Below are 24,391 nucleotides of genomic sequence, written 5' to 3' on the forward strand. Positions count from 1 at the left end.
ATTGTGACATTGATAGGATACTTGTATAGCTATGATAGGCAATGCATTGGGTTTATTTGTTTTGTGTTTGGGGGTTTCTATTGTTGTGGTTTAAATGCACAGAGTTGAGTAAATAAAGCTCCTGCTTTTGTAAATGAAAATTATGTAAGATTTTGGATTTTAATTGTGACATGGATACTTATAGAGCTATGATCAAAATTGCATTGGGTTTATTTGTTTTGTTTTGTGTTTTTTGGTTCATGTTGTTGTGGTTCAAATGCAAAGAAATTAGAAAACAAAGTTCCTGTATTTTTTTTCCTGCTTTTGTCACTGAAAATTATGTAAAATTTTGGCTTTTAGTTGTGACATGGTTACCTATAGAGCTATGATCAATACTATATTGGGTTTATTTGTTTTGTTTTGTGTTTTGGGGTTCATGTTGTTGTTCCAGCATTTTTTCTGCTTTTGTTAATGAAAACTATGTAACATTTTGGCTCAAAATTGTGACATGGATAGTTATAGAATTGTTAAGAACATATTTTATATAATTGGCTAATCCTTTGACAAAATGCACTTTACTTGTAATTGGGTAGATCTAGGATGAGTTTAGTACTTCAAGAAACAAGTGTTCAAGTTAAGTATTGAAACCATGCAAATCTGACCAAGAACGAAGCTGTTCATTAAAGTTCGATAGATACCTCGACAAAAATAGTATCTATCAAGATTTAATAACGAAGCTCGACAGAAGCGGAATTTGTCGAGATCTACGAAATCAAAATTTCTAGGTCTGATTTTCGGCTCATTCTGACATGTATGTATAGGGTTTCTTTTCTCAAAACCCTAGACATATATAAGGCTTATTTTAAAGGCAGTTATACAAGGAGAACACATGCAAAAAGTGACCTAGTGCCTTATTATCTTTGAAAGAAGTTACGGCGTCTTTTGTGCCTTAAGGTTTTGTAACCAAGTACTTCTTGATCTTCATTGTTAATGACGTGAAGAACTTTGCAGCCAACAACCTTCTTCAAGTTGCTTGAGTTAGTCACGTATTGGAATCTGTGTATCATTGGTTAGTCACGTATTGGGATTCGTGCAAAAGGGTGGCGTTCATATATTGAAGAGTTCAGAGGTTCTGAAGCGGTAGAATGTTTCTGCTATAAGTTCATCTACGGGGATTGTAGAGTCTAAGGACAAAAGTTTTGTACTAGATCTGAAACTTCTCTTTACTATAGTGAATTGCTTTTCAGGAAGGTTTCCCCCCAGGTTTTTTACTGTGAAACTTGTTTGTTTCATTGGTTTTCTTGGGTCATCATATCTTGTCTTATTTACTATTCCATTGTGCATGATATTGACATGATATCAATATTTTCTTGTTTTAACAAGGTTTATTCATAATAAATCCAATTAACAACTTAGGTTTAAAACTTGTTAATTCTATCAACTAGGGTCTAAATTTTCCAACAAGTGGTATTCGAGCGGGTACACTTTGATTGGATTAATTTCCTGAGTGTGATCCTTAACCCCAGTTGTCATGGATCATTGACAATCTCTTTTGATTCCTCCTTTATTTGATGACACTAATTATGCGTACTGGAAAATTCGTATGAAAGCTTTTTTGTAGGATCTAGGTGAAAAAGTATGACAAGCTATTGAAGTTGGCTGGATTAAGCCAAAGGAAGTGCTAGTAGATTGGGATGAAGCACCAATCAAAGCGACAAATTTCAATAGTATGGCTTTGAATTCATTGTTTTGTGGGGTGACCAATGAGGAATTCAAGAAAATATTATTCACGGAAGTTGCCAAGGAAGCATGGACCATTCTTAAGACCACTTATGAAGGTACCAAGGCAGTAAAGACTCTGAAGCTTCAAAGACTCACTAGTAATTTTGAAGAATCTATAGCAAAATCCAAAATTGTGAGGAAAATCCTTAGGTCCTTACCTGAAAGATTCCATGCCAAGATCACTGCCATTGAAGAAGTAAAGGACATCGATCAAATTCCTTTGACTGAGCTTGTAGGGAACTTTTAAACCTATGAGATGGGATTAGGTTTAATGGGAAAAAGGTGGAAAGAGTAGAAACTTAGCTTTTTAGGGGATAGAGGAAGAGTTGATGACTCTGAAGATGAAGATGAAAGTGAAGATGAAGATGAAGATGATGACGAGGATGAGGATCTAATCTTTATAGCTAATGAGATTATCAAGCTTTTTCAATATAGGAAAAAGGATAAGGAAAAACCTTCTAGGAAATCTAAATCCTCTAGGAAGGGTAAGAGTGAGAAACCCCTTATCCAGTGCGTTGAGTGTAAAAGTTTTGGTCATATGAGGATAGAGTGGCCAAACTATCTTATGAAGGAAAAGACCAAGAATTCAAAAGGTAAAGGGTTGGTTTCTACCTTGAGTGATATTGAGAATGACTCTTCTGATGAGTATGTAGATGAATGTGGTCACTTTATGGCTTTTGCTGCCACAACTGATAAGGTGATTATGGAGAGTGCTAGTGATAGTGAGGATTCTTCTGATGATAAAGTACCCAAGAAGTTGACCCTTTAGGAAGCCTATGATAAGCTATGCACTGAATTTATAAAATCTGAAAAGACTTCTCATCTTTGTAGAAAAGAGCTTAATGAGGTAAAAATTGCAAAAGCTGAACTGTTAGTCAAACTAGATGAGATTACAAGGTTAGTTGAGACTTTTGTTGTGGAGAACACCTCATTCGAAGAGAAGGTCGAGAATCTCGAGGTTGAGCTTAGTCAAGTTAGAACTCAAATAGAGAGGATGTGTAGTGCAAAGCTTGATGAGGTATTGAGTGCTCAAAAGCCTAGTTCTGATAAGACTGGCTTAGGATATGTTGTTTCCTCCGACCCCTCCTCTTCCACCACTTCTGGATCAAAGATTGTCTTTATGCTCCAATTTGAGAAAGGTGATAAAGGTATGAAATCTAAAACTGATTTGGCTAATTCTAAATCCCTTGTTAGACCTCACTTTAAGAAGTCTAATTGTTCAAAAACTACTCATGTTTGTCACCATTGTGGTATTTCTAGACACATTCGTCCTAATTGCTTCAAGTTATATCCTCATAAGCAAGTGTCCAAACAGTTACAAGTTCCCTCTCAGGGTTCAACACCTTTGTTTGGAGAGTTATTAAAAGTTTTGAGCTTTCTAACTCAATTTTAGGAGAATTCTAATTCTTCTATGTCCTTTAGTAGACATACTAGGACACGTGCCTTCTCATTTTCGCGGCCAAAGACTCGTACTATGTGGGTGAGAAAGAAGCCTAAGACTTAATTGTCTTTTCTATCTGTCCTCTACTTTAATTCTTTCTATCTAAAGTAGGACTTTCTTGCTTGATTTCTTATTTGTTTTTGGAATTATGCTTTCACGCATCTGCATCTATCTTTATACTTTCATGTTGTTTTTCTGTTTTTTTTTTGGTTGTTTAGTTTTTATTTTGTTTGTTTTTCAAAAAAAAATTTAGAAAAATACAAAAATAGTGTGTGTTTGTGTATATTGGTACTTGTGTACCTTGGATGGCCATTGAAACAAAGTTTCTAAACTTTGTATCTCTTGTAACTTAGATGAGCAACTCTATGCACAATTAAGCATGTGAGCTTTGTGGCTTGTGTTTGTGATGAGTAAGATTAAGTTATCACTTATGTCTCATACTCATATCACTCTTTTTTACGGGAAGGACTAGAAAATCCTAAGAGAAAGGCATAAATAACCATCTCACCACTAAAGCCCGCCAATCATGTATAACATCTATGTGCATAGCAAAATTGTGATGTTTTGGCTTACATAATTGGGTATTTCTTTTCTCTCTTATATGCCCATGCATGATATGTTCTAAAAGAAAATATGCAAATAATATAAAAGCAAAAAGAATCAAAATGCTTTTAAAATGATTGTAAGTGTGTTTCCAGGAGATGTGGGAGTTATATAATGTACCTCAAAGGTGATAGTCCCCATCAAGCAATTATGATTGTGTGTGAGTGTTTTTGATTTTTTTCATATCTCAAATCATCATAATATGAGAAACTTATGTACACTTGTTATGTTTTCACACACAACATGCATACTCTTTGCTACTCTTGATACATGTGCAGGTACAATGCGATTTGGCCATCACAAGAAATACATGTATTAATATATGCTCACTAAATTGTCTCAACTTGTTTTGAATTATAAATTTGGTTAGTCTTGTTTAGTGTGTGTGTGTGTGTGTGTATGTGTGTTTTGGATCTATATGCTTTGCATCTTGTTTGAGATGAGTTTTGAGAGCTTAATACGTTGGTTTGATATTTGAGTGAGTAGCTTGATTTATGCATTCATCTCTATGTGTTTTTCCCCTCTTGAGAAACCTCTTTTCTTTAAGCTTGACAACTCCTCGACACATCCTCGACAGATATCCTTTCTATCGAGCCTTCTTCTTGTGATCTCGACAGATCCTCGACAACTTCTTGATCCATCGTGGAAATTTTCTGAGCTTTCTATCTACCTGATAGATTCTCGACAGATCCTAGATCCATCAAGATTTTTGGGTTTTCTCTCGATAGTAGCTCGACAACTTCTCGATATGTCAAGACCCTCTTGCATGCATTGTTTTTCACATGTTTTGCATCTTTCTTTTGTCTTGTCATCCATAGCATCTTGTTTCATTACATTCATGCATTTTTATGGATTCCTTGTGCCCCCTTTATCATCTTTGATCATCTTTATATTTCTCGGGTGAAGTTTTATAGCTTCTTGTACCCTTTGTCAATCATGACAACTAGTTCTTCTTTCTCTTGAAGAAGCTGTTGTGTTTTGTACACCATAGGGTTTTGTGACCAAGCAACTTCATGATCTTCATCATGTGATGAACTGAAGAACTTTGCAGCTAACATCCTTCTTAAGTTGGTGATCAAGTCGCATATTGGGATCCAAGCAATTGGTTAGTCACGTATTGGGAGCTGTGCGTTAAAAAGGAGAGATTGTCACTACAGAACAAGTCCAATTAGGTATTGGGGTAAGGGTTCAACTGTAGGTTGGTATAAGGTACTAGGATTCCTTTACTTGTAACCGTTTGTTGTGATAATAATGGATTCTCGAGAGTGGTGACCTTAAAAGCACCCGGTGAATTTTTTGCCATGTAGGTTTTCCCTATTCATAAATAAATCACCATGTCAATTTATTTTTCGCTGCATACTTTAGTTAATTAGTGATTTGTTTGTGCTACCATGCTTTACATATTAATTTGATTAATTAATAAACTTGGCTAATTAATCAATTAATTCATCATAAGGGGTCAATACATTCTTGGCCTATCATTTCTTTTCTCACAACCCTAAACATATATAGGGATTATTTTGAGGGTCGTCAAAGGTTACACAAGTTGCATGAGTGTGAAGCAAAGTTTTATACATGCAAATTGTGACCGGAGACTAAATTTGTCCTAATTCATCTTTCTCTTGAAGAAGCTGCTATATTTGTACACCGTAGGGCTTTGTGACTAAGGAGCTTCTTGATCTTCACGTGTGATGAACTGTAGAACTTTGCAGCCAACATCCTTCTTAAGTTGGTGATTAAGTCGCGTATTGGGATTCGTGCATCTATTGGTTAGTCACATACTGGGAGTCGTGCATTGAAAAAGAGAGATTGTCACTATAGAGCAAGTCTAATTGGGTATTGGGGTAAGCGTTCAACTATAGGTTGATATAAGGTACTGAGATTTCTTTACTTGTAACAGTTTGTTGTGATAATAGTGAATTCTCGGGAGTGATGACCTTAAAATCACCCGATGGGGGTTTTTGCCGTGTAGATTTTCCCAATTCGAAAACAAATCACCCGTGTCAATTTATTTTCTGCTGCATTTAGTTTAATTGGTGATTTGTTTGTACTACCACGCATATTATATGTTAATCTGATTCATTAATCAACTTGGCTAATTAATTGGTTAATCTATCACAAGGGGTCAATACATTCTTGGCCTGTCACCAGGCATAGGGAATCTTTGTCTGATGCTCTCGGTCTTCCTAGTTTCATCACTAGTAGTATGGTTGAAGGACATATGGTGAATCTTTGTGCAATTATTTTGAGGCTGATTAACAAACGCATCTATGAAGTGATCGACAATATTTAGAAGAATTTTGGCTTGGCCCTATGCTTCGTGGGAGAATTTATGCTTTGCTCTGGAAGGCACGGTTTTATGGATGCTTGAGCCATAAGTGTTGTGAGTCAAATTAAAGATGGTAATAATCCCATTTCTTTGATCTTGGAAGAAACTCTTCTAGGACTAGATGCTGTATTTCATGGTAGAGAGTCTAAAAAATTTCTTAGGAATCCCTTGACTTTGTAGATATGGTTGATGGAGCGACTTGATATGATTGCTAGGCCTACAATAGGTAATTATAGGCCTAGCAGTTTTCTTAGCAGGACTGTAATTAAAACTTAGTGCCAAACTGAGAGTTACTGGGTAAAATTCTTGAACAAGAAATCCAGTACCTCAATCCAATGGAACTGTTATTGGTGGAAGTGCCCACCCTCTCTACTGCGGTCTCCAAGATTAGATCACATTTTAATTTATTGGGTTACGGAGGGCAACCTTCTGTAAGGCAGATAAACTCTTGAGGTAGTTCCAGTATGAGTAAGGAATGCCCGGTGGAAAAAGAAGAAGACCTTTCACTCCTGTGGACACAAATCCTACTTCTATAAGGAACATGCTCTTGGGCTTGGAGATGGCTGACCAAGTGGATCAGTCTTTTGCCAAAGTCCACTTTCACTTGATGACTATAGAATACTCTAATTGGTTGGTGAACAAGATTGTTGACAAGGAAGTTGAGATGGTTGCTATGAGAAAGTAGTTTCTCAGAGATAACCGGGATAGACACGATGAAGACAACTATGAATTCAAAAGAAAGGACAAGAATGATGAAGTACCTAACACAGAAGAAATCAATGATCAACAAAAGGAGAAAAGACTAAAGACAAAGTGACCTTCTTATTCTTTGGCTTTGAACATGTTTATTTAAAAGTTGATGTAAAAACTCTTATGTTTTGGAATTATTTAGGATTCGCAGGTTTGGGATTCTGTTAAAAGTGTAGGCTTTTGGGGTTTGGTTTTTTTTTTTTTTTTTTTTTTTTTTTTTTTTATGGTTTGGGTTCTTGAGTTTTGGTTTGGTTACAGGTTTGATTTAGGGTTTTGTGTAATGACATGGTTTAATGGAATGGTTGAATTTTTGAAAAATTTTGGTTAATGGGAAAATGGTAGTTCTGGGAAATTGTGACCAGACTAATGCATGGTTGTCTACGTACCCCATTTTTAGAAGGAGTAGGTCATCACGTAGTTCATTGATTTTCTATTTGCTTTAATTTTTGCCTTGGCCGCCCTTTTGGGTTGTCAACCTAGCAGGCTCTCTCACCCTTTTTTTTTTTTTTACTCTCCTTTTACGTAGATCGCCCTTTTGGGTTTTCAACCTACCCTTTTTGTTTTTCCTTTTTTGTAGCTCTAATTTTTGCTTAGACTGCCCTTTCGGGTTTTCAGCCTAGCGAGCTTTTTTTCTCTTCTTTTTCTTCTTCTTCTTTTTATTTTATTTTTTTAAGCCTAGGAAGGGAAATAGCATAATTTACAACCACTTCAGACGTGGTGCTTTCAGACTACCACCTCAAACATGGTATTTCTTTAGTTGATCCATGTTGGTTGGCTCAGTGAAAGAGTTTGCATCTAAGTCCATCAACCTTACTGCTCCCCCAGAGTATATACGATTGATTATGTATGGGCTTGTCCAATTTTGCTTGAACTTCCCATTTGCATCTTGAACCGGGGCTCGGATTTCTTTCAACACTAAATCCCCCTACTTCAAATCTCTAGTTCTTACTTTCTTGTCAAAAGCTTTCCTAAGCCTTCTTTGGTAACCTTGAATATGATACAAGGCCTTGAGTCTCTTCTCATCCAACATGCATAGCTGGTCAAATCTGCTTAGCAACCAATCTATTTCAAGGATTTCACTTTTCAATACTGTCCTTAGTGAATGGACAGCCATTTCAATGGGAAGGACTGCTTTTATTCCATATACCAATGAATAAGGAGTGGCTCTTGTGGAAGATCAAATTGATGTTCTGTACCCCCAGAGTGCATAGGGCAACTATAGGTGCCAGTCTTTGTAGTTCTTTGTGCTCTTGTTCAAGATTCGCCCTATATTTTTATTTGCAGCCTCAACTGCTCCATTGGTCTGAGGACAATAAGGTGAAGACTTATGGTGCTAAATATTAAACTGTCATAGTAGCTTCTTTGTTTCTCCCTTGAAATGTTGCCCATTGTCAGGGATAATTTCATGTGGTACCCCATATCTGCAAATGATATTGGTCTGAATGAATTGAGCAACTTTCTTGGAATTCAGAACCTTATATGAGGCGGCTTCTACCCATTTGGTGAAGTAATCAATGACTACAAGTATGAATTCATGACCATTAGATGTTGTTGGGTGAATTTTCCCAATAATGTCTATTCCCCATGTAGAGAATGGCCAGGGTGATGTCATGGTGTGTAGTGGCATGGGTGGCATGTGCTTCAGATCTCTATAGACTTGGCATTGATAGCATTTTTGAATATGAGCCACACAGTCAGCTTCCATAGTAGTCTAGTAGTAACCTTGTCTCATTATCTTTCTTAACAGCATGTGTGCACTCATATGTGGCCCATAACTTGACTCATGAAACTCTTCAATTATTTGCTATGCTTCCTTGGTGGTTACACAAAGGAGATGAATTCCATTATATGATCTTCTGTAAATCCTTTCACCACAAATATTATAATTAGTAGACAACTTCCAGATGGTTAATTGGTCATTCTTGTCTGCAAACTTAGGGTATGTCCCATCCTTAAGGTATTGTAGGATGTCTGAATACCATTCACCTTCCCCATTCTTTCCTTCATCCTCTTCTATTGTCGTGTAGTAGGTTGGTTCTTCTTTTTGTTCCACCACTTTTGGTCTGGTTTCATCTTTCTTAGGCCCATCCATCATGGATGCCATGGTTGCTAAAGCATTTGCAATTTGATTCTGCATCCATGGCACATATCGATATCGAATCCTGTTGAATTTTGATGCCCATTTTTGAAGACATTCATGATAAAGCATTAGCCTTTCCTCTTTGATCTTCCATTTATTTTGAATCTGGGAGGATATCAAAGCTGAGTCTCCGTATACCTCCAACTCTTTCACTCCAAGGCCTAGTGCTACTTGTAATCCCATGATGCAAGCTTCATATTCAGTGGTATTGTTGGTGGCAGGAAAGTTGAGTTTGCCAGAAAATGGAATGTGTGTCCCTTTTGGAGAAATTAAGAGAATTCCAATTCCATTTCCATTTTGATTTGTGGCTTTGTCAAAGTACATCTTCCATGATTCTACCTCAATCCCCATGATGTCTTCATCTGGAAAGTCTCCTTGGATCTTTTCAGCTTCTTCTAGTGAATAAGGGGCTAAGTGATCAGCAATTGCTCTCCCCTTTACAAATTTCTGTGTCACGTTTTCATTATCAAATTCTGATAAAAGCAAAACCCATTTAGCAGTCTTCCCATCTTGCACAAGCTTTTCCATTAAGTACTTCAAATGGTCAATTCTTGCAATCAACAAAATCTTGTAGGCAAGCATATAATGTTTGAGTTTGTGGGTTGCCCAAACAAGTGCTACGCATGTCTTTTCTAATGGTGAATACTTTTCTTCATAAGGCAACATCTTCTTGCTGATGTAGTATATTGTATTCTCCTTTCCAGTTTCCTCTAGGTATTGAGCAAGTAGAGCCCCCAACAATGGCTTTTCGGGTACCGGTGGGACAAGTATTGGTGGTTTCATAAGATAATTCTTGATCTTTTCGAAAGCTTCTTGGAATTATTCAATCCACACTGTAGGAACTTCCTTCTTAAGTAGTCGGAAGATTGATTCACATGTCATGATGAGTTGAGCTATGAACCTACTGATGTACTGTATCCTCCCTAGAAATCCTCAGATTTCCTTCTTAGTTCTTGGAGGTTTTATCTCTACAATTGCCTTGATTTTGTTAGGATCAACTTCTATTCCCCTTTGGCTTACCATAAACCCCAATAGCTTTCCAGATGTTACCCCGAAAGTGCACTTCTTTGGATTCAACCGTAACTAATAGAACCAGATTCTTTCAAAGAACTTCCTCAATGCTGGCATATGCCCTTCACGATCTTTAGACTTCACTATCATGTCATTGACATAAACCTCTACTTCTTTATGGATCAAGTCATGCAACAAAGTGGAGGTTGCACATTGGTAAGTAGCATCGGCATTTTTAAGGCCAAATGGCATGACCTTGCAGCAATATGTCCCCCATGGTGTAATAAAGGAGGTTTTCTCCATATCTTCTGAAGCCATCTTAATTTGATTGTACCTTGAAAATCCATCCATAAATGATAGCAAAGCATGACCTATTGTATTGTCAACTAGGACGTCAATGTAAGGCAAAGGAAAGTCATCTTTTGGGATGGACTTATTCAGATCTCGAAAATCTACACCTATTTTGACCTGCCCATCCTTCTTTGGTACCGGAACCACATTAGCTAACCATTCTAGATAGTTGACCACCCTTAGGAATCCTGCATTGTACTATTTCTTAACATCTTCCTTGATCTTGAGAGTCTACTCTGGCTTCATTCTTCTCAACTTCTGCTTGACCAGCTTCATGATTGGATTTGTTGGAATGTAGTGCTGTACTATATCTGTATCAATCCTTGGCATGTCTTCGTATGACCAGGCAAAGACCTCTTTGAATTCTATCAGGGGTGCCACTAATGCATCTTTCTTTGAAATGATTAGGGTATTGCCCATTTGTATCATTTTATGTTCATCATCAGTTCCCAGGTTAACAAATTAGGTTTCTTCTTTTATGGGTTCTAGGTGTCCATGTTTTAATTCCTTATTATTAATAGTTTCTTTACCAATTTCAAAAATAAAAACATTCAAAGCCAACAAATAAACAGAATTAGAAATCATATTATAAGGAAAAGAGTTCTCAACAAACTCAACAGGCTTAACTAAATCAGACTCAACTGGAAAACTTTCACAAACAGACTTAACAGGAATAGAAATACTAGCAAAAATAGACTCAATAGGGACAGAAACAATGTTCTTGGCAGGGGTGACTGGATTGACGGTCTTGATCTTCTTGGCAAGAGTGACTGACTTGACTATCTTGATCTTCTTCACAGAGTCCTCCATGGGGTGGGCGGCTCCCTCCCATGCCCAATTCTTCAGTTCAGTCATGGCTTCAATGATGGCAGGTGGCTCCCAGTAAGTTCCTTCTTCCCTTAGCATCAATATTGTGGGATCTTCATCCATGTAATCGGTGGCTTCATCATCAACGTCCATATCTATGGGCTTGTCGGTCTCCAAACGTGGGGTTTGAAGTGTCCCCCCCCCCCCTTGTGATGTGGGCAATTTTTGTTGGGTCATTTAGATTGGTGTCTCAGGGTTTGAAGTGTCTCCCCTCATTTATGGATGTTGGGCCATTTGATTAGGGTTCGAAATGTCTCCCCCCATTTGTAGGTATTGGGTTGCTTGATTGGGATTCAAAGTGTCTCTCCCCGTTTGTAGGTGCTTGGTAGTTTGATTGGGGTTTGAAGTGTCTCCCACCATTTGTCCCATTTGTAGGTGCTTGGTAGTTTGATTGGGGTTTGAAGTGTCTCCCCCCATTTGTAGGTGCTTAGTAGTTTGATTGGGGTTTGAAGTGTCTCCCCCCATTTATAGATGTTGGGTGATTTAATTGGGGTTTGAACTGTCTTGTAGGTCGAATATGGGATTGTGATGTTGCAGCAGCGAAGTATATTCTATGCTTACGGGTTTCAGTACCGTAATGGGAGTGACAGGCTTAGAACTGAAGCTACTGGCTTGAGTGTCGGGCTTAGGTTCTCTTTGCAGCCTTCCTTCAAATCTTGACCAAATTCTCCCCTAAAGATAGGCTTGGTCGGGTTAATCAAAACTAAGTTCCCATCCACATCAATCAATCAACCAAACAAACACACACAGTATGCAATGCAAGTTTAACCGGGACTGACCTAAGGGTAGGTTCTAAGTCATTATGTTGTAGGGTGGGTTTGTTGTTTCATTGTTTCCCATAGCTAAGACGTTACACCTCCCAACTTGTAATGTAATGAAATTTGCGTTGGTCCGAACGGCATTGTCTATCCTTTACAGTCAACAAGAAATGATCCAATGACTTTAGGCTATGGGTTGGTGAGTTTGCCACTGGGTATTCGAATTTAATGAAGACTGGTGATCCATGGTTACTACTACCACAAGTTGTTGAAAGGGGTGCATACATATTGTTTTGATGGCACACACTATCACAGTTAGGGAAAGCTTTTAACAAGCAATACAAACAACAACATATCATACAACATCTTAACAAACATAAATAAACAAACAAACGACAATATCATGCAAGACCATGCAAATCAAGGGTACATATTTGGTCACTTAAATCTAAAATGAAGCTTAGCCCTCGACATCTTTAGGGGAGTCGCCGCTGTGAGAGACTGAGAAATTAGGTGCTCTCAAAAAAGAGCTTTGGGTACTTTTGTATGGTAGCTCTCTTTTTGGGTAAGTGGTGCAGAGTCACCACTTATTTTTTATAAAAAAAATACATGACTGAATTGTACCATTTCATTGATTGAATAAACAAAAATACATGTTTGAAAAATTTAAAATTACAAGGCTTTGGGTCCTAGTTACAAACTACCAAATAATTACATGGCTTTTTGTCCTAGTTACAATCTACCCAAAATAAAGAAAAGATTAGGCTAGATCTACCTATCCAAAAGACCTAAATTCAGAGGCTAGGTTATAGAATGGGAATGTGTTAAGCACCCATTCCGCCCAGACAAAATTTGGTCTTCTAGACTCTTGTGACCAATGTACCTATTTTATGCATGCTATGATGATATGTTGCACAAGTGAATAAAACTAAATCACACAAATTTATTTATGAATACATCCTCTTCTTTGTTTTAAAAAAATCAGATCTATTGTTGTGAGTAAAAAAAAAATGATTTTGGTTTAGAAAAAAAATCAGATATGTTTTTGTTGTGTAAAAAAAGATTTTTTTTTTTTTTAAGAAAAAATTCAGATCTTTTTTTTAATGAGAAAATTTAGTTTGGTAGAAACTCAAAAGAATTAGATTTGTTTTTGAAAACTAAAAAAATTGGTTTTTGATTTGTAAAAGATCAGATCTGTTTTGTAAAAAAAAATAAAATCAGATTTGTATATTAAAAAAAATCAGATATATTTTTATATGTTCAAAAAATATGAAAGAGAGTTTTTGAGCAAAGAATTTCATTCATGAAATAAATTTATGCTACATGAATTAAATAAAACAAACACAACCCTTCATGATCTTTTTCTTTATTTCAAAATCTGCTGTGTTAAAAAAAAATCAGATCTGTATCTAAGGAAGATATAAATTAGTTTTTGATTTAAGAAAAAAAATCAGATCTGTATCAAAGGAAGATGCACATTCGTTTTTATTTTAAGAAAAATTTAGAAATGCATCTAAGGAAGATGCAGATCCATTTTAGATTTAAGAAAAAAAAAATCAAATCCGTAGGAAGATACAAATCAATTTTTGATTTAAGAAAAATTCAAATCTGCACCTAAGGAAGATGCAAATCCTTTTTTATTTGAAGAAAAATTCAAATCTGCATCTAATGAAGATGCAGACCCTTTTTATTTGAAAAAAAAATTCAGATCTGCATCTAATGAAGATGCAGATATATTTTTTTTTTTGAAGAAAAATTCAAATCTGCATCTAATAAAGATGCAGATTCGTTTTTATTTTGAGAAAAAGAATATAACATGCAGATTTTTGAAACTCAGAAAGAGATCACAACAAAATAAAACAATAATTCATGATATAAATATTTGAAACAACTAAACTAAAAAAATAAAATAAAATAATCATGCATCATCACAACAGGAGAATCATAAGAAAAAGGGTCAAGAGAAGCATAAGAAAAAGGGTTAAGAAACAACCTCTTGCATGGAACACTCTTCTTCTTGAGAGGATATTTTAGGATTCAAAAAAATTTATGCAATTATCTTTGAAACCTAAAAAACCTAGCTTAAGAGAATATCAGAGAAGGAGATCAGAAATATGAGAGTGTGAAAAAGTGTCTCTCCTAGAGCGTAAAAAGAATGTGTCAAAAAGGGGTCCCTGAATGTTGGGAGGCATCCCCTATTTATAAAGATGTTAGTTGCTTAGAAAATAAGTTAGGTTTGCTTAAAAATTATGTCCAATCAGCTTAAAAAATAAGCAAAAAACGTATGGGAAAAATCCTAAAAAAAGGAGATTTGGATAAGAGTGAGCTGATTTTTCAGATCAGAACCGGTTTCAGTATTTTGATCATAACTCTTTACTCAAAATTTGGATTAAGCTGAAATTTTGAAAGCTAAAGGAAAATTCAATTATCTACAACCTTTCCAAAAATAGCCTGGTCCGAATTTTGAGTTCTACTCTGCCAAAAGTGCCTTTGAACATGAATCAGAAATCTGTTACTTGATTAGCATGTTTTTGAAGTGTTTTCCAACTCTAAGTCTGTATTTGGATGAATTTCGGAGTTATTTTCATGATAAACCTCATTCCAAAGTGATAATTATGATTTTTAAAATAATTATTTTGAATATAATTATCCCAAAAGCCTAATTATCAATAGTCTTTAAATATTATCAGCTTATTTGTTTTAATCCCATGCAACAAATCTCACTTTAAGAAAAATTCTCCACCAATCACATAAATTCATTTAATTAATTTTAATCATTAACCAATCAAAATTAATTTCAATTAATCACACGTGATTGGCTTCACCCCATATAATGCATGCTGACCATGCAAACTTGATCATGCGATATCTTTCGATCCGACGGTCCGATTTGGAAACCAGGCATATCGTCTCGACCGTTAGAATCTCAAGATTATTTTTATGATATGAAATGAATTAATTAATGCATGTAATGCAATCATGATTTTTGGGGTACATGGATGGTTATTTCAGTCATCTTCCTTGATTAAATCATGGGTACAAAATCGAGTTTCTACAACAATTTAATAACTGTTAACTATTCACCCACCAAGCACAAAAGAAAAAATTGTTTGCCAAAAAAGTAAGCTTAGCTTCTCAATAGATGGAAATTCAAGAAGGAATTCAATCCCCAATGCGAGTAACCTCAAAGAAGGCTTTTGCCATAGAAGTTACGCACTTTGGAAAAATGACCTAAATGGTTTAAACTTCAACCCTCAATCTCTCAAAGAGTGGGTCTATTGAGAGGGAGAGAAATGGGTAGTCTATTGATGCATGCCTCTATTCCTATCACTCATGCTTTTCTAATTTTTGTATTTTCATTTTCCCTTCTTTCTTTCTCTTTCTCGTTCTACCCTCCATTTTCTTTTTTCTTTTTTCTCCTCGCCTCCCTCCTTTACGTACTGTTCACAACCATCGCTTTTTATACCATCTGCCATGGTAGGATTTACCATGTTTACCCCTTAACTACTTTTGGCTCCTTATGGGTGTCCTTCCGAGACTACCCATTGGCCTGCCAGTTGCTCAACCATTATCATTACTCTGAGTGTGTTGGTTGCACCACTCCCCATTCCCAGACAAAATTGCTTGTTTTGTTTCTTACCCTTCTCTATTTTTCACTAATCTCATCTGAATAAGGATCAAGCCTCTCCATTACCTACCTCTATGGCATGCATCAAGTGGTCCCAACCCATATTTACTTATTTTGGGTGAGATGTCATCCTAGTAGGACATCTCTCCCTAAAGAAATTTGAGCGGAAACCCCAAAATAAACTACCTCTTTCTCCCCATCACCAAACCACACCCTCTGAATACCTTAACTTGTGGCCCACCTTCCATGTATAGGTTGGGTACAAGTAGGTGGTGCCTTGTCCCTTTGTGCATGGTCCACTCCGTCTAAATTTGTTTCTTTCTAGCCTTCACACCATTTTTGCTACCTTCGAGTTTGTTTGATTCTGTTGTACATCGTGGTTGGTTTTTATCTCTTATGGCGTGAAGGATGCGTGGGCTTTTGGGCGCATGTTCCCTGTCTTCCATCCCTTCCTTGGATTGGGCATTGCTTAGGTGAAGGCCTCATCTTCCTACCAAGCTCATGTTCTTTTCTTTTCTGTATCTGTGGGCCCCTTGGCCATGGATCCTGCCATACCACTTCACCGTGCTTGATATGACTTTACCTCTCTTTTTATTTCTTGTTACCCCGTGGGCTCACAGGCTGATGCTCCTGTCGTGCTAGCCCACTTCTTTATCAATCTTTTGCTCAGGGCTTCCTTGGCCCACTTTCCACATCTTTACCTATTTTGGGCTTTATTGGCCAGCATTCCTGCTATGCCAACCCATTTCATTATCTCATTCCTCGAGCTTCCTCATCCTATTTATTTCTTCTTTACCTCTTTTATTCTTGTGGGCTTTTTGATAGATCCTTTGGGCTTCCTCGGCCCAATTACAACATCCTTACCTCTTCTTACTTTTCGGGCTTATTAGCCTTTAAGCCAACCTAATGAATTTACTAATTCATATCCTGGGCTTCCCCAGCCCATTTACTTCTTCTTTACCTTTTGTCATTCCCATGAGCTTACTACTTCATTCATTGGGCTTCCTTGGCCCATTTACTCCCTCTTTACCTCTTTTTATTCTTGTGGATTTGCTAGCCATCAATCTTGCCATTTCAACCTACTAGGCTTGCTTCCTTATTCCCTTACTATTTTCCCTTTCCCACCTTTTCTATATTATTAGGCTTCTTCTACTATTGGGCCCTTTGTGAAAAGTGGGCATCAACAGTGGGCTAACAATTATTGAGTTGTATTGCCTTTGAATTTTGAAGTGTTGTTTTGTACAAAAATTGGTTTACAATACCTATTCTACGGAGAGAACCAAGACCAGCTCCTTGAACCATATTAAATCATACCAGCCTAAGCCCAGAACGAAGTAAAATCTATCACCAAGCAAACACATGTCAAGGTCAACAAAAAAGACCCCTGCACTTATTAATCAAAAAATGATATAAATATATATATATATATATTAATAAAAAAAAAATAAAAAAAGAACTCTCCTATATTATAAATCATTTTTTTTATCAAAAAATTTTATTCTTTTCTTTAGATGAATCTCTAATCTATTTCCTAATTGTAAAGAACTCAAATATTTAGTCTAGCACGCATGCACGTGCACGTGCGCACGCACACACACACAAAAAAAAAAAATATATATATATATATATATATATATATATTAGTTAAACTTAAACTAACTTATAATTGGCAGTATAAAAGAGTTGGAAGTGACAAAAAAAGGATGAAATTATGGTTCCTCACAATTCTTTCGTTCCGAAGTGTCATCAATTATACATTATGGACAAAGTTTGACTACAAATAAGTTTGTTGTCAAGTTACAATCAAGTTTGTAGCCTTAAATTACAATCAAGTTTGTTGTCAAACTTTGAACATACATTATTATTATTATTATTATTATTATTATTATTATATAAAACCGAAGCCTTTGAAACTCTCACAATTTTCCACGTCATTTAATTTTTTTTTTCTATTTTTTAAATTTGATATAAAAATAAATCTCATTTTTTCCCCTACCAAATACACGTTGCAAAACCCAATACCTCTTTAAAACCAAAAAAAAAAAAAAAAAAAAAAATCTCTCTTCTCTTCTCACACACTAACATCTCCTTCCCCTAAACCTAAAACTCACCCTTTCCTTCCTCCAAAATCAAAACCCAAAACTCAGATTCTCCCATCGTAGCCGCCGCCACCGCCACCGCCACGGATCACCGCCATTGCATCTTTTGGTTTTTCTCTCTATATTATGAAACTCATTCTCTATCTATTATTATTTTCAATTGAAAATCAAACTCCATACCCAAAGCCTAGGTACACTTTCTTTCCTAGATATTTACTCGTTCCAAGTACAACATTAATTGGTTTCATAGTATTGTTCGTTACATATTTACATGTCCAAAGCTGAATACAAGAAAATCTTGTGTGTTTGTATTTAAAATACAATACAATTTCAAAAATTCAAAACCTAACCCAAGCTAATTATTGCATTGTTGCAATAGAGACTAGCTTTGGAACTGATAAACCTTCTATTGGAATTTCAAAAGGTGGAGGTATGTTAAATTTTGTTTACCATATGTTAAATTGTTTTTTTACCTCATAATATCTCTTATAGTTAGTAATTTATTTGAATTATCGAACCCTATATGCTCAAGCACGCATCTGTATGACAAAATGCCTAAAAGAGGTATTGTATCATGTTTAAAATTTCACCTCAGTATCAAAGGATGTAGCTAACCAGTGCCTATAATCTCTCTTTGATTTGTTTCATTTGTTTCTCTTTTATTTTCTTAGGGCTCAAACTCAAACCCTATCCTCTCTCTTTAATCTCAGCTAAATCCATCACCACTCTCAATATGCTTCTGTCGTTGATGCTGCATAAGGCAATGTTTTGTATTCAATTCTTTATTATAAAATATTTTCTCAAATTTAGTTAGTGTTTTGAGACTTAGACCAATTCTTTTCTTAGTGCTATTTGATTACAATTTAGATGTCATGGAGTCATACTTAATTTTTGTTGATAAAATTGTTGATCGGTTGATTACAATTACGCTTGATGCCCTATTCATTCTCTAACATAACAAAAGCTATAAACTATACTTATCAAAGTTGCGTCAGTGAATTTATGGTTACAGGGCTTCTTAGTTGGAGTTCTTTGAATTGTGGTTAGCCCATGATAGGAAACTTGATGGGATCTGGAATATGAATGATTAATTTTTGGGTTTTGTGGTTTAGTTGTTGCTTTAGTTAAATTTATATCCCACAAAATTTTCCTACCAAAATTAAATGCAAATTGGATTTCGGGTTTTGGGTTTTTATGTGGTCTTTTAATATTGTGAGCGATTCCAGGCATATACAACCTACACAAAAGATCAACCTCAGGCAACCTGTTGAGATAAAAACAAAAACCTATGTTGTTGGGGGCATAACCACATAAATAAATTGTTGTATTTGTTATGTTTGTTTTCATATTTAGTGTCAAAGTTCTGTTTTTTTTTTTTTTTTTTTTTTTTTTTTTTTTTTTTTTGAGAAATAAGCTGAATAATATTATTAAAAAAGATTTCTAAATCAACCAGAAATATAGAAAAAAGTTGTGATGAAACATCCTCTATCCACACTAAAAAGTTTGGAATATTAATAGCATGTCTAACCAAAATATGAGCAATAGAGTTATGTTTTGCTATATTGGTAGTTCTAGCAATAATAAGTTGTGCAATGTGATATTGGTGTAAAGTTGTGATTTACAACTATGTTTTATGTTGGCTTTATTCTATGACAAAATGTGTTGTAATTGCTTTAATTTTGTTCCTTGTATTTTGTGGAATTTATTGTATTAGGTTTAGTATTAAGTTGGTGAAGACTCAAGCTTAAAAGAAGATCAGTGCATTTCGCGACTAGCTTGTGAGAAGTTCACAAGAAGGGTTCTCGCGAAAAGGGCATGTGAGAAGCACATGACTGGAAGCTGAAGAGTCATGCCAAGCTGTCAATTTCGCAAGTATTTCACAAGTAAGGCCTTCCCGCGAGATACCCGCGAGACTCTCTGCCTGGAGGATTTTTAAGTGTGATTTTCATACCCTTCACCTATACTATATATACCTCATTACCCACAAAATTAGAGGTGGTCATTCAGAGAGAAAAACCCTAGATAGGTTTTCCACAACATACACACCCATCTTTTAGAGAGAGAGCTACCCATCCCTAGTGAGAAATCATTGTAGCCTCTTCTCCTTCCCTCTCCCATTATCATACCTTGAGAGGAGAATTGTACCCAAACAGAACCCACACATTTTCAGAGTGTAGAGAGTGTTTTCGAGCTTGGGAAATTTTGAGAATTTGGCAAAAGAAGCCGATGAGGCTTGGTGGATGCAATTGGGCATATTGCGGTATCTGGAAAGTTAGACAAGATACGGTTCTAAGAAACCTTGTTGGAGTAGGAACTTGGAGGGCTTAGGTACATTGGGTAGATTATGCTTGGAGGGTCTCTTGCTATTCATATATCTCAACTGATTGTCTAGTGGATCGATTTACCGCTTGGAGGGCGGCGGAGAGGTTTTTCACTGAGTTTTTCGGTTCCCTCTTCAATAACACATCGTCGTGTTATCTTGTGTTTGCATCTCTCTTCCCTTACTCTTGTGCTTTACTTTTATTGTTTGTTGTTCATGTTTATGCACTAGAGTAGTATCGGTTAATTGCACTTCATTTACTCTTGTTTCCACACTTAGATAAGTTAGAGTAAAAGCAATCTAGTCATAATTTTTAATTGGGGATCTAAACAAGCTCTTGTGTTTTCACACAAATTTGAGCTTTCAATTGGTATCAGAGCGGGTACACTTGTTGTGGTTTCATTACGTAAGTGTGATCCTTGACCCCTTGTGTTTATTTGCCGTGGATAGTGCTTTGTATGCTTCTATGCATGTTTTGGACGTTGATGAATGTAACATGCCATGTGCTTGTGAAAATGCCTCTATGAGTGATAATCCTTATGATTGTGATGCTATGTTACATGAATCTTTGGGTGTCATTGATATTTCTAACATCAAACTCTTGAAGAAAGAAGCTAAGAAGTTTCATAAGAATTTGGGCAAATTTCATTGTGAAAAGGATGATTTGATTGCTAAACTCAATGAATCCAATAAATTGGTTGAAAAGTATAAGAAGCTTGCTGAAAATTCTATTGAAAAGTTGAAAGAGTTTGAATGTTTGAATATGGACTTGGATGCTAAACTTATTTTGTCTAACAAACTAGTTGATGATCTTAAATGTGCAAATGAATCTTTTAAGATGCATGCCAAGTGTTTGATTGCTGAATCTATTATTAAAAAAGATGAAAATATTTGTTGCAATCATGTTGTGGTACCCGATTTTGTGCCTATTGTGAGTTCTAGTTCTAAAGAAAAATCGGTGTACATTCCTCCACACAAAAGAAATCAAAAGGTGGAGAGAAAGGCTCTTAAGCCAAAGCCTCCATTAAGGTCTCAACCTAAGGTTTTGGATGGATCTAAGTTTGTTCCAACTTGCCACCATTGTGGTGTGATCAGTCATATAAGACCTCAATGCTCCTAGTTGAAGAGAGAACAAAATCATGTTGCTAAATCACTTCCCAAAAAGCCTAGTGGACCTAAACACATTGTTTGTTACCATTGTCGTGCCTTTGGTCATCTAAGACCTCATTGCTCTAAAGTTCGAGCTCTTAAAAGAATAAAAAGAAAAGAGAAACTTGAGCTTTTTGGAAGTTGTGCTGTGCAAGCTAAACCGGATTTGATGGAAAATGGTAAGTTGTTAAAGAAAGTTTTTGATATTCTTACCTCCTTGTTTATGTGCATCGTCGGTTCTCATTCTTCCAACCCTCATCTCACTTTTCATGAGACACTCATTCCAAACAATCATTCCATTTGGATGAGGAAGGGTTCCTATGATTGAGCTTTCGCTCTTTTGGTCCTTGATCTAATTCTTTCGATCTTTATAGGACCCTTCATGCATTAGATGCTTCATTGTCATGCATTTGTGCATCATACATCTCTTTATATGCATTTTTTTTGTTGTTTTTGCATTTGATTTTATTTTACATGTTCTGTTTTTGAATGTATTGAAAAATTCAAAAACCCATAAAAATTAAAAAATCTCCAAAAAGTTTGATCACTTGTGTTGTGTATATCATATGTGAGTTTGGCCTAGTACCTTCGTACTAATGGCGTAATGCATTTACAAACTTAGCTTGTTATGTATGCACATCTATTTTTGTGGGAAAAATCTTGAAATCTATGTGTGACTATTGTAAATCGATCTTTAAGCTTGTCATGAATGATTGATCAATAGTTTTGCTGGTTTTGATACATGCATAGACTTGTGCCTATATATCTTCTCACATTTTTTTATGTTTTTGCTTAAAGAGCTCAACAAATATAAATCTCAAAATGAAAAGAGATAATGAGTTGCAAAAGCTGTCACACATACTAGTATTTGACTAAGAAAAAGGGAAAACGACTTTTTATTGAAATGTATGGTGCTCAAAAAGCCAAAGGCTTATTCTCAATATTGAAATATCAAAAATTTCAAGCACTGATCTCAAAATGAGATGTGTTGTTCAAAAATGATCAACTGTTATGATTTGTAAAGAAGCCAAATAAAAAGCTTCAAAGATGTGTAATCATTTTATTGTAAGAGGTTATATATGTTCATTTCTATAATTGAGATAGACCACTTGACTTAGTACCAGTTGTGTATGACTTGATTGAATTGATTATTGAAACTTCATTTTGGACTAAGGACTATTCCACATTTGATACTCACACACAACACACAAGACTTATGTTCAACAAATGCTTATTTCATTTGTATGATTGTACATGATCAAATGTGATGTGTATGCTCAATTGCTTGTCGATCAAACCCAAAAAGATTTTTGAGTATTTTATATGTTCTTGAAATTGTTTTTATACTTTCGTGCTTTAAGTTTTTGTTCAAAATGCATTTTTGTGTTGTTCTTCAAAAACTTGTTCAGAGGCATTTTCGCGAAAAGCTTGCAACTAAGCTCTTCCCGCGAAAAAAGGTTAAGGCAAAAACTGGAAAATACAAAATTTCAGATAGGGACTTTCGCGACTAAAGGCTTCCCGCGAAAGGTTTTGTGCATCAGATGTGTTTTTTGCGAGTAATTTCGCGAGTATCTAACCCGCGAAAAATTCTTGTTTTCAGTTTTATAGAGCTGATGTGACAGATTTTTAAACACATCCTTATTTCCCTCTCTTCACCTTCATCGAGCCTCTCTCAACCCCAAATTATTTTTTCACTTAAAACTCCATCAATTTCAAGTTCAAATCTCTGCAAAATCACTTCAAAGGTATGTTTCTTAATAATCTTGTCAATCTTTTCTTAGATTATGCAGAATTTGTTCTAGGTTACTTAAATTAGGGATTTTTGAAAAAGGGGTTGGGAATCATGATTTTGGGCAAAAAATTTTCAAAATTTTGATTAGGCTCTATCCCATTTGTCTTGATTATGTCTGTGTTGGCCCCATCTGGCAATTTCAACTTGTATTTAGGCAAGATTTTCATACGTTCATGCATTGTTTAACATACATGTGTAGTGTGTGCACTTTAAGTGTTTGATAAAATGCCCAAATGGCATTTTCTCGTTGTTTTGGACTCCTATGAGTACCAATTTTTGGGGATCACCATAATTATTCATGTTTATCATGTTTTAATCATTGGTTGTGTGTTTTATACACTTTTCCCCTTGAGTGCTTGCACATGCATTGGTCATGCATCTCACATGCACACTAGATGCCCACTAGATGCACCTTTGCTGCACACACTTGATCACTTGACATGTTTTTACATTCACTCATGCTAGTTAAGTCTTTTTAGACCTTTTAGCATATATAACATGTTCTTGTGTTTAAGTCATGCATAGGTTTATACCTTATTCCATAGTCCTTAGCATGTCTTGTTTACTTTATGCTTTGTAGCATTTTTTAGATGTTTTTTTTCTTTTGTTTGAACTTCATTTTCTCATTCATCTTGCACCGCTTATGCATCATCTTTTACCCTTGTTCATATCTTCTTTTCTTTCCCTCATTCCTCTCGATTCATTTGTCTATTCGTGACAAAAAGGGGGAGGGTATACCGGAGAGTATACCGGTGTGTATCGTCATTTCTATATGACTTATGTGCACATTCTTAGGGGTAAAATTCTTCCTCATGCACATTCGTAGGGGGAGAAAGCCATAAGGGAGATGCATATACCAAGGGGGAGAAGGCATCCTTTTTGAGAAAACTTTGTTTTGTTTGTTTTACTTTATGCTTGTTTTCTCATTGCTTTATGGTGCTTTGAGTTACATTCAGTATCTATGCTTTGTTGCTCTCATCGTATCGTATTTATATGTTGGACATGCATACATCCTTATGCTATTGTGCTTTATTGGTTACATGTTCGGATGATCATTTGCTTTGCTATATGATTATTGTACTCATTTTCATATGACTGTTTTGGTGTATGATCAAGTTGCTCACATGTTTCACATCATGTTTACTTGATCGCATTTTACTTGTTACATTATGCTTGTCCTGTAATCACTTGATTTACCTTGAGGGTCTAATGTGTTTTGTGCAAGTATTTCAAGTTACAGGTATACATGTTCCAAGTTCATCACAGCTTCTAGATTTAGGTGCTAGTGAGTTTTCCATTATTCCCAAACTCACGTTTAAGTCTAGAGTCTGTTATAGGGTGTTTTGTCACGGAATAGCCAAAGAGGGAGATTATAAAGTTGTGATTTACAAC

At 35.7% G+C, this 24,391-nt stretch overlaps 1 protein-coding gene across 1 annotated transcript; it reads right to left on the reverse strand.

The window, feature by feature from the left end:
- Positions 1–8,688: 8,688 nt before the first annotated feature.
- LOC115950091 lies at positions 8,689–9,807 on the reverse strand. Its single transcript, XM_031067342.1, has one exon. The coding sequence runs from the start codon at positions 9,805–9,807 to the stop codon at positions 8,689–8,691; it is 1,119 nt and encodes a 372-aa protein (XP_030923202.1).
- Positions 9,808–24,391: the final 14,584 nt, after the last annotated feature.

The sequence above is a fragment of the Quercus lobata genome, chromosome 6 (genome assembly GCF_001633185.2).
Source record: "Quercus lobata isolate SW786 chromosome 6, ValleyOak3.0 Primary Assembly, whole genome shotgun sequence".
NCBI lineage: Eukaryota > Viridiplantae > Streptophyta > Magnoliopsida > Fagales > Fagaceae > Quercus > Quercus lobata.